General features: G+C 55.4%; 1 protein-coding gene across 1 annotated transcript; it reads left to right on the top strand.

The window, feature by feature from the left end:
• The first annotated feature begins 2,601 nt into the window (after positions 1-2,601).
• Positions 2,602-9,801, top strand: CRYBB2 (crystallin beta B2). The gene is made up of 5 exons (XM_011229336.1): positions 2,602-2,655; positions 5,329-5,447; positions 6,644-6,776; positions 7,816-7,958; positions 9,633-9,801. Exons 1-5 carry the CDS (start codon positions 2,602-2,604, stop codon positions 9,799-9,801), a joined length of 618 nt encoding a protein of 205 aa, XP_011227638.1.
• Positions 9,802-11,189: the final 1,388 nt, after the last annotated feature.

Here is an 11,189-nt window from a genome sequence, read left to right as displayed (position 1 = left end):
AGAGAGACATACACATTGGAGGAATGTGTATAAAGGCCAGGGGCCCATGGGGCAATGGGTGCTCTTAGGATCCTAGGTCCCTGAGGTTTGGAGAAATCAAAGAGTGCCAGGTGCTGGGACAGTCCGGGGTCCTCAGGGGGAAGTTCACCCTGTCCACCTTGGCCCCCTAGCCTGCGCCCTAGCCTACTTTGGCCACATTAACCTGCTTCCAAGTCTTTAAATAACACACCAGCCCCCGTGCATGGTCCCTTTCTGTTTGGAACTCTCTTCCCAGCCTGGTTTCCCAGACTAATTTGTCCCCATCCCCGAGGACTCTGTCTCTCCCTGGGAGCTCTCCTGGACTGTCTAGACCGGGGTGGACCCCCTCCCTGACACTACACCACGGACCAGAGCTTGGCACCAAGTAGATGCCTACTGAATTCTTGTTGAATGAATGAATGGATGGGTGGATGGGTGGAGGCCGGACCCTGGCAAACCACCCTCCTTTCCTTATTTTTTTTCCCAGGGCCACTGAGATTTGCCTCTGTCTGCCTTCCCGCAGGGCTCGACTGATCACACCAGTGAACCCAGCATGCCCCCGCTCCTGGCAGCCGGACGGCTGATGCATGCAAACTGGGCATCCCCTTGCCCAGCCGCCTGACCACCCTGGTGCGGCCGAATCCAAAAGCTAATGACATTATTGTGCAGAGACACAATGTCTGTGGGCATTTGCTGACCTGGGCTTTGGTGCGGGCTTAATCCAGTATTCTCGTCCTGCTTTCTGTGGGGATGCAGCGAGCACCCGTCTTGGCACCAGCACTCCTGGGGAAGGTATAAATGCCACCTCCCGCTGACTGGGCTCCACGGGCACTCTCGGGGGCTGGTGTCACTGGTAAGAACACCTCTCTTGCTTGCCTCGCCTTTTTCTCTCATCCTTATCCCTGATGGAAAGCTTGGGAGGCCTGGGTTCGAATCCAGATGCCACCCCCTTCTGATGCGGGGACCTTGGGCAAAGACTTCTATGCTCTAAGCCTCAGTTTTCTTTTCTGTTCAATGGGGAGATGGGTCATAAAACCTCCTTCATCGTGGGGCTTAGAGATAATGGCGGGTGGTCTGGTGCAGTGCCTGGCACAGAGTGCGGACCCAGGCAATGCTCTCTATTAATACGAACCAGTCCAATAGCATCCTCATTTTGCTAGGGACCAGGGAGGAGCACCCGAGGGTTTGTACGTGGAAAGAATGAAACCGGTGAAGGTTCAGCATTGTTTCTAGGCTGGTGAGCCAGCTCTCCCTATATCCACGTTCCCGGGCGCCTGCTCCATGTCCAGCGTTGGGGAGCTTTAGTGGCTAGGAAGCCGCTGGGCTCTCTGGGCACTCCCAGCAACAGGTGATTTCAAGGCCACTGAAGGTTGGTGGAAATACCCCTAATAATGCCATCGCGGCTACCATTTACAGAGCATCGCTGCCAAGTGCTGGCCATTTTCCTGCATCGTGGCATCAAATCGTTACAACCTGTCCATAGATACTGTTGGGTGCCACGACTGTCCCCACTTGGCAGAAAGGGAAACTGAGGCACAGAGCGTTTGACCCGCCCAGGACCACCATGCCAATGGACAGTGGGGCCAGGACCCCCAAGTTGAACCAACGGAGCTTAATCTTTAGTGTGAGAAGGCCGATGACCAGGGCTGCACAGCAGGGTCTCTGACCCGTGACAGGCTCGAAGGTTTACATGGTTACATAGGGGACCAGAGCAGATCTGGCCCCCAAGCTGCTTATTCGAATTTCTTTTCTGAGGGACAGCCTGGCCTCTAGTGTGGAAGGGGCTTCTGGAAGCTGGACGTTCTCTCTGGAGCAGGAGCTCAGGTCTCCCGTCTTCACTGGGAACACGCAGGCTTGGGTTCACCGTGACTCCTGCGGGAAAGAAGACAGTGCCAGTTTTCCAGACTTTTCTGACGGTCTTGCCAGCTAAGCAGTGCCCCCCGCTGCTGCCTATCACGGCGCCTGAGGTTTTAGCACCACACTCGTGTCTTTGCTTCCCTGTAGCTCGCGTTCCAGCAAGGATGTGCGCGCTCGTGGGGGGAAGAAGACGGATGGCAGAGAGGAGCTTTCGGGGTACTGGTTGGGGTGGGGGGAGGCGGTCTGGAGGAGGAAGGTGGGGTGAGAGGCAGGGGTACAGGGGACTTTGTGAGATGCAAAAGGGGAGCCACAGCACGGCCAAGCATGGCCAGTGTGTGGGTTCTGTGGCCCCCACTTTTCTTTCGGTCAGGACATTTCTGCATGACATCGATGGGTCTGCGTTCTGCTCCGCTTGTCTGGAGCTGACTGACGGGGACCCATCTGGGACCAGACTCGGCTGAATCTCCCATATATCACCACTTTCTTAGCGGACCTCGTTTTTCCCTCCGGGCACACAGAAATGAAACTAAGGATGGAAGTTCAGACCGCCGCTCGCGGCCCCCACCGCCCTGGGACAACCTGAGACCGGGGAGACCAAGAGCAGGCCCTCGGGCCAGAGTGGAGCAGACCCCAGGCCCCCAAGGTGAGAAAGCCAAGGGCCCAGAGAGGTCCTCACAACCCCTTCCCGCATGTCTTCCAGGTCATTCCTGCACAGGACCACCCACCATGGCCTCAGACCACCAGACCCAAGCGGGCAAGCCACAGCCCCTCAACCCCAAGGTGGGTACCACAGTGGGAGAGGGCAACAGGGCAAGCACAGCCCCTCTCCCAGACTCAGTTTCCCTTCTGTAAGATCGAGTTGGCATCTTCCTTCCTGAAGCTCCCCCTCTCTGGGCTTCAGTCTCCCTGACACCGATTTGAAGGCCCCTCCCCAGCCCACGACCGGCATGCCGAAATTCCTGACACCAGCCTCCAGCGCTGGTGACTTAAGTGTCTCCGCCTTACCCCATACCCCAATGCCCATGGGGGCTCCCCAGAGCTGGGGCGGCCCCACAGTCCAGTGTGAGAAGGGGCTTGCAAACAGGAGGCGAGGTGGGATTTCCGACCTGCTGTGTGACCCGGGCCAGTCGCTTGACCTCTCTGAGCCTCAGTTCCCTCTTTCATAAAATGGGGAGAACTGGATTCAGGGCACGGGGTGGGTGTGAAGAGGCAAAGGAAACCAGCTTAGCCTGGTCTGCAGTGTGTCCCCCTGACACCATCTCTTACTGCTCGCTTTGCTTCCTCGTCCTCCCCACCCTCCTAGGATCCCCACCCCCACAATGGCCGGGGGCTCATCATACCCAATCTGTAGCCAGATCTCTACCAGCGACCATCCACCTGGCCGCCTCTGTCTGGCTTCCTCCCGTGGCCCTCTGCTTCAGGGGCCCTGGCCTGGCACTGCCCTTTGGTCTGACATGGGGCCTCCCCAACCTGGGAAGCTTGAGCTGACGCAGCCCCCCACCTGCCGACCCCATTCTTACTTTCTAGAAGAAAGGCAGACAACAAACAAACAAATCGAGGACTTCAAGGAGTGGGAAGTGTTTCAGGAAACATGAAACAGGGTAAGGGGTGAAGAGAGTGGGGGATGAATGCGGAAAGGCGGTGTTAGCAGAGGCGGTCAGGGAGGCCTCTCTGAGGAGGGGGCATTACAGCGGAGACCAGCCACGTGAGTCAGGTGGGGGTAGGGGAGAACACTCCAGGCAGAGGGCGCAGTGCGTGCAAAGGCCCAGGGGTAGGAGCGAGCAACGTGAGTCTCAGGACCAGCACGAAGGCCTCTGCACCGTGTTCAGAGCCACGCTGTCTCCTAGACACAGAAATCCAGCCACGTGTGCGATTCAACACGTCCCAGCAGCCACGATAAACAAGGACAAAGAAGCAGGAGACATTAACTCTCGTCCTCTAATTCATGAAACCCGATATGCCCTCACGTAGGATCAATAGAATCATTATGAGAAAGCGATTTTCGATTCTTTCTTTCCTATTCTAAATCTCCAAAATCCGATGTGTCTTTTCCGTGACAGCACATCTTCATTTGGACGGTCGAGCGCGTTCCACAGACATAGGTAGCTAATGGCAGCGGCACTGGGCAGCGCGCGTTTAGAAGATTGGATATGGTGTAAAACGCAAGCCCCCGTGTGTTGATAAAAAACAATAGCTGTGATAATAGTACAGAGCTTCTGGGCTCTTCGAGGCCTTGTGGGTCCGAGGAGAGGCTGACCTTCCTTGCCCTCCTCCCCGCTGCCAGCCCTTGCCTCCCAGGCCGGGGTAATCGCCCATGAGCCTCTGACATCCCTGTTCTTGAGTCTTCCCAGAACCCTGCAAGAGAAGCATGATCCTCCCCATTTTACAGATGGGCAGGCTGAGGCTCAAAGCAACCAAGTTGCTTCCTAAGTTTGCACGGCCAGATGCCACGGGGTAACATCAGAGCCTGTGTCTCCTGACTCCCCTGTGGTCAGTCAGTGACCACAAAGCCTGGACTGAGCCCATGGAATTTGTCTCGGAGCCCCACTGGGCCTCCCAGTCCTGGTTTTATCTCGCTAATCCCCGGCCTGGGAGAGAGGGACCTGTTTACCCAGCCAGTGCTGACCTCGTGCATTGTGCAGCTGCCCCTCCTGGGAGCCCGCTGGCCCGGAGCCCACCTCTTCACCAGGGGGCAGCTCCCTAGGGAAGTGCAGTCACAGAACCCCTGCCCCAAATGTGCTCTGGGATCACGGAAGGGGGCAGCTGGCCTCCCAGTTAGTGCTCTGGGGGGGCCCCTTCCATGGGCTGCTGAGAGCGCCAGGTGAGGCAAAGGGAGTGAAGCCGTCCCTTTAAGAAGCATCCCAGGGAAGGTCAGGAGGGGACCTGCAGAGCCAGGGGTTAGGTTAGGGCGGTGGGCTGGCTCTAGCAGGAGCAAGAGAAGCCCTAACCTCACCTGCGAGCTGTGCTGTCTCAGAAACCACGTTTCATCAAGATCCCAGGGGCTTTGCATGCTTGTGAGTTTGCAAAGCGCTGCCCCATTGGAAACAGCCTCAGACAAACTTCGACTCCAACCTCAACTCGCTGCTTAGGCACCCGGGCTCCCTGTGGGACCTCCCTTACTTCACAGGAGTCTGCCTCCCACACAGAGAGCAAACACTGTGTGCGAACCCTTACGCTTCTCTGAATCCTTCCTTCAACCCCATGAGGAGGGTTCTGTCATTTCCCATTTCACAGATGCAGCAACTGAGGCTCAGTGAGGTCAAGTCCTGGCTCCGGGTCTCACAGCCGGTAACTGGCAGAGCCAGGACTCTCTGACTCCGCGTTGGGTCTGTGACCCCCAAGGGAGGAGCCCAGCAGCTTCCCCGGAGGCTCTCGGAGCCCCCTCCTCACCCCCCATGCCCTGCTTCCCTCCTCCCCATGATGACGGGTCCGCCCCTCTCTTCCTGTTTCTAGATCATCATCTTCGAGCAGGAGAATTTCCAGGGCCACTCGCATGAGCTCAGCGGGCCCTGCCCCAACCTGAAAGAAACTGGCGTGGAGAAGGCAGGCTCTGTCCTGGTGCAGGCTGGACCGTACGTACCGGGGAAGGGGTGGGGAGAGGAGGGCTCGTCTGGTTGGGGGCCACCAGGGTGAGGCTCCTGGGCTGTGGAGCCGGGGGATCCGCCCTCCTTGCGCCCCCTGGACCGTGCGATTTGGTGGCTGGCAGCCTCTGGAGAGAATTTGAGCTTTGGGGTCAGATAGAGCTGGGTTCGAATCCAGATTCCACCACTTTCAGGCTGTGTGACGCTGGACCAGCAACTTCCCTCTCTGAGCCTTGGCTTTCCTCCTCTGTGGAAAAAGCCTGACCCCAAGGCCAGCCACTTCCTCGAGGCAGGGAGATGGACACAGTGACTCTCGTGGACTTTTCTAGAGCTGCCAGTCTCTGGCTCTGGGTGTGTCCTCCCTCTCCTGCGAGGTTTAGAGCCAGATGTGCTGGCTCTGCAGTCACTGACCCCTTCCCCAATCTGGGGCATCTTGGATTCCAGCAGATTCACTGGCACATGTGGCGGCCAGCAGCCTTGGATCCCTGACCCCGGAGAGAAGGGGAGGCGGATGGTAGACGTGACTCTGCCCTGCTCATGTCACATAGCTCAGCACAGCCCGCAGGGGCCCGTCCTTGTGGTTCCCTGACCACTCCTTCTTTGCGAAAGCCTCAGGAATTGGCGGTGGCCACTGGTAACCCCCTCCCAAGGGGTCAGTGATCCTGGTGGGGTTGGGGGGTCCTGGGTGACCCATCCCACAGCTCAAGGTTCTCGGGGAATTCTGCGGAATGCAACAGTGTCACTCAAGTCCGAGTCTGTGGGTGTGGAGAACACAGCTGAAGGAATGGCCCTGTCCGGCCTCTGTTACCCGACATGCTCTGGGTGTCTGGTGTGCCCAGGAGCACATCTTCCTGGACAAGTGAAGTTTTGACCATTTAAACACCGTATCTGATTCTCAGTTGCCCTCTTACGTTAACATTTGGATGGAAGAATTTCTCAAACGGACTTGACACCCCTCTGCTTTCTGTTTTTAGAAATAGAACTTTTGATATTTTTATTAAGGATTGTTGATGGTTCCGAATTGAGTTCTGGAGGACTGAGGTGGCTCGGCTCTTGGCTTGGCAGTGTCTGGAGTTTGATGGGGGAGCTGAGCAAATGTGAGCCCCAGGTGCTCGAGTGACTAGCTGGGGTCCTGCCAGGGGAACCTGGGGCTTGCCTGACCTGCCCTCTCTCTGTCTCCACTGCAGCTGGGTGGGCTATGAACAAGCCAACTGCAAGGGTGAGCAGTTTGTGTTCGAGAAGGGCGAGTACCCTCGCTGGGACTCATGGACCAGCAGTCGGAGGACGGACTCCCTCAGCTCCCTGAGGCCCATCAAAGTGGTGAGCCTTCTGCTGTTTCTTGGTCCCTCTTCTTTGCCTCCTTGGAGCCAGGGTTCTAGGGACCAGGAGGGAGCCTTCATCTCCGGCACTGAGACCCCTCTGATGGGGCGGGGCACGCTTCCTGCCTGTGCAACCTCGCATACGTCATTCACTTCCCTGGGCCTCAGTTTCCCATCTGTAAAATGGGGATATTTGGATCTACTGCCCTGAGATTCCTGAGGTTAGACCCATCACAGAGCAATTGCTCAATAAACAGTAGTCATCCTAAGTGTGAAAAGGAATTCTGGGATTGGGTGTGGAGGAAAAGGTGCATTAGCTCGTGTTCATAACTCATGCTGGCGGGACCTTCTGGTGCTTCTTGGATCTTGATTCTTACTAGAATGTGAACTCTCAGAAAGGGCCCAGGGCCCAGCAATGCTCAGGTCCACTCCCAAGCCTCCCCAAGGCAGGCTAGCCCACCCCAGAGCTTGATGGAAGATTGAAGAACTTTGGACTTAGCATCCCATGGACCTGGGTTCCTACGTTGGCTCTAGCGCTCCTAGCTGTGTGACCTTGGGCAAGCAGCTTTACCTCTCTGGGCCTCGGTTTTCTCATCTGCCAGATAGCATAAGGGTCTCTAAAGGGTGAAAGGGGATGGCTAAGAATAATGTCACAGGAACAGGAAGATGGGAGGAGATGTGGTGAGGAAGGAGAGCCAAAACAGCCGAAATGCCTGCTTGGGACGCCACCAGCCTGTGTTTCTGTGTGTGTAGATCGTGTCTTCCATTTTGCTTTTGTTTTTGTTTTTTTTAAAGGGAGCTGAGGGAAAGTGACATATCAGAATTGAATGTGCCTCGAATTCTAGGCTCTGGAGTGTCACTTGAAGACAACCCAGTGGGTCCCCCAACTGCTGTTGTTGTAGACACTTAGGTAGCGGGGGTACTGGGCCAGAAGTCTACAAGCAGATTGTGCTGACCCCAGTGCTGGGGCATCTGGACGGGTGGGAAGGCTCACCCTGGGCTCCTCTCCTGCGCTCCCTTTCCCCGCTCCCTATCAACAGGACAGCCAAGAACATAAGATCATCCTCTATGAAAACCCCAACTTCACGGGCAAGAAGATGGAAATCATAGACGATGACGTGCCCAGTTTCCATGCCCACGGCTACCAGGAGAAGGTGTCATCGGTGCGGGTGCAGAGTGGCACGTGAGTGGTGACCCAGCCCAGGCTGACCCTGCCCCAGAAGCCCAGACCTGAGGGGTTGGGGTCCCGAGTCCCGCTCTTCCCTGGACCTTGCTGATCCTGTATACTTGCGACCTCAGTCTTCCCTTTGGAAAATGGGTGTGGAAATTGTGAGCTTGTATGTGGCTTTCAGGGCCTGCGGTCCTGTCCAGATCTGCTTTTTGGCCAATACCCTACCTTTGGGGGAGAGAAAGCGTGGCCTTAACCTCATTCTCCAAGAACAGGACAGTGAACGTTAGTGGGGTACAGGTGAGGCAGAGTCAGGGGGAACGGAAGGGTAGAGAGGAGTCGAGCGGTCTTGCCAGAGCTGTGAGTGTCAGGAAGTTCAGCCCACACTGCTTCTTCACTGCCTGAGTCCCTGAGTTTAGAAACAGGATGTGTCATTTCCCATTGAATTAAACTTCCTTGCTGCATAGACTCTGGCCATCACCCACTGGGGATTTCTCCTTGTGCAGAACTTCAATTCTATGGTGTCGCAGACAGGCCACCGGCAGGGGTGAGCTGGAGCTGGCTCGTACCTGTTTGCAAGAGCCAATTCCTCCATTTTCAGAATTTTTGCAAGCCGGTTGTGGAATCCTCGGGAGCTCAAAATCAGCCATAGTGGGAGTATTTACACCACAGAAATTGGAACATGATACAAATCAAGACCCCTTTTCCCTCTAGAGAGCTGGTTCACCAACACGTAGTTGTCGGTGAAATAGTGTGCGGAGTTCTGTACCCATGATCCTCTTCGTCTATTTATTTCTTCATTATGCAATTTGTTGGGTGCCGCTATGTGCCAGGCATTGTGTTCGGTGCTCAGTATGTCAAGGTAGATCAAAGAGACCTGGCTTCTGCTCTGTAGAGCGAACAGCCTCGTTGGGGTCAACAGTTAATAATTTAAGAATCCGCCACAAATCTGGGCTTCCTCCCTGAAGAAGGGACTCTTGAACTCAGATCCCAAGAAAGCGTAGGAAGTGCAGGTGTAAAGGGAGGAAGGAAGGTCATTCCAGACAGAGAACAGCATGTGCAAAGGCCCTGTGGTTGGAGGAGCCTGGTGAGTCTGAGGGACTCTACAAACTCCGGACTGGCTAGTGCACAGAGAGAGAGGGACACAAGACCGAGAGGTAGAGCTGCAAGTGTGCACAGGGGGTGGCCAAGCAGGTCCTTGTCGGCCAGGACTTTGTAACATTTTGGGGAGAAGAAACTAACTTTCATTAGGTGCTCCAAAGAGTGAAGGACCTCCCCCCCGCCCAAGGCTGGCAATGACTTCAAATGACAGAGGGATCACCGAGGGCTCCTGGGACCTAGCCTACTCTCTTTTGGCCTTGCAGCCAGGCATGAGGTTGGCATGAGGGTGGACAGAGGCAGTTAGGAAACCTGTTTCATTCTAGGCTTCAGTGGGCTTGAGATCATCCCTTCCTCTGATCCCAGTATCAGGTGTGCAGTCAAAAGTTGCTTCAAGAGGTAGTGAGCTCCCCATCAAGAGAAGGAAGAAAGCAGAGGCTGGGTGCCAGAAGGGTGGTGTTCCTGCTTAACAATCAGGAAGTGAGAAATGATTGGGAACTCCCCCTTCCTAGTGGTTTATGGATGCTCTCCTCTCTCTCTCTCTCTTCATCTCCTCTGTCCTCCACGTCCCTCCTCACCTCTGGCCTGCAGGTGGGTCGGCTACCAGTACCCTGGCTACCGCGGGCTGCAGTACCTGCTGGAGAAGGGAGACTACAAGGACAGCTGTGACTTTGGGGCTCCCCATCCCCAGGTGCAGTCTGTGCGCCGCATCCGTGACATGCAGTGGCACCAACGGGGCGCCTTCCACCCCTCCAACTAGTGCCCTCCTTTTCCTCCTTCCCAGGGGCTCAATCTGCTGCCCAGGATCCCCCCAGACCTCCTGGCGAGTGAATAAAGTGTGACTTGCAATTTCTGTGTTACATTGCCTTTTATCTCCAATGGGAGCTGGAGTGGGTGTTGCTTGCGTGCATGCATGTGCGTGTGTATGTGTGTGCGTGTGCGAGAGAGAGAGACAGAGAGACAGAGACAGACGGAGAGAACCAGAAAGTGTCTGGACTGGGGTAGGACAGCAGAGCCCTCACGGAGATGCTGGAGCTACTTGGCTGTGTGACCTTGGGCATAATCTCCAACCTCTCTGAGCCTCTGTTTCTTTGCCTGGTTCACAACCGCCTTTGCCCCAGGAGTGGCTGGCTTGGCTGACCTGCTAGCTCCCTTTTCCACGGTTGCTGAGAACCGTCACTCGCAGGGCACGTGAAGGATTCTCCAGCCCTTAAAAACGCCCCCGCTGCCTGCCATTCCCACCTCCGTATGCGATCACCTGGACCCTGGCAGTCTTCTTCCATCTGCCAGAGGAACCAACAACCCTGCAATCCCACCGGGTCCCAGGGACACGGCCTAACGACATGTCTCTGCCTTTGCGTGTTCCTTGCTCCCTCTGTTCCTTATCTGGTGGGCTCGATCACTTAGCGTCACGGTCGGCCTGGATTCTAATGTCTGTTGTGGAGCCCTGGCCCATGATCTGGCCTCAGACAAGTCATTTTGCCTCGCAGAGCCCCCATCTTTGTACTTGGGGGGAAAAAACAGGGGAAAAAAATAGTTCCTCCTTAATCTGGTTTTGTGGAGATGACATGAGATAACTCAGGCATTCTGTGGATAACGGGTCATCACTTGCTGGTTCCCTGTAGTGCAAACATCTACTCCCAGAGGGCAACTCTTTTCACTTTGGATTCAGGACCTTTTGATGTCGTGGTTTTAAATTTTGCTGTCATCTAACATCAGTCTGTTCCTTTCTGGTTTGTACCTCCCCTGTCTTCTTTAAGAAATTCTTTCTGATCCCAGGTCACAAATATATTCTCCAATATTTTTTTTTCCCCTGAAAGTTCACAAGCTGTGCTTCTCACATGTAAATTCTCAATCCTTCTGGAGCTGGTTTTTGTGTCTAGGGCGTGGCGGCCATCTAGGCTTTTTCTGGATCCCCCTTTTTCCACTTGGGGCCACCGTGGTCCTGGAATCATTTCTTGAGAAGTCCATTTCCCCCACGGCAGGGCAACGCTCCCTCTGTCTCCTGTGGGATTGGCGTGTGCGCTCACGGAGTCTACCGATGGGGTCTCTCTTCTGTTGCTTTGGCCAATCTCTATCTTCCTGTGCTTTGACCACATGGTGTCAATGATTATTGCCTTGTAGTAAGTCTCAAACCATTCTTCTTAT

Source organism: Ailuropoda melanoleuca, chromosome 12 (genome assembly GCF_002007445.2).
Source record: "Ailuropoda melanoleuca isolate Jingjing chromosome 12, ASM200744v2, whole genome shotgun sequence".
Lineage (NCBI taxonomy): Eukaryota > Metazoa > Chordata > Mammalia > Carnivora > Ursidae > Ailuropoda > Ailuropoda melanoleuca.
This window is presented reverse-complemented; position numbering and strand designations above follow the sequence as displayed.

Bases quoted from the DNA above. Each gene is read 5' to 3' on its own strand.
- CRYBB2 (XM_011229336.1), top strand. From the start codon at position 2,602: ATGGCCTCAGACCACCAGACCCAAGCGGGCAAGCCACAGCCCCTCAAC. The intron at 6,777-7,815 runs GTGAGCCTTCTG...CCCTATCAACAG, and splicing joins CCCTGAGGCCCATCAAAGTG to GACAGCCAAGAACATAAGAT. The intron at 7,959-9,632 runs GTGAGTGGTGAC...TCTGGCCTGCAG, and splicing joins GTGCGGGTGCAGAGTGGCAC to GTGGGTCGGCTACCAGTACC.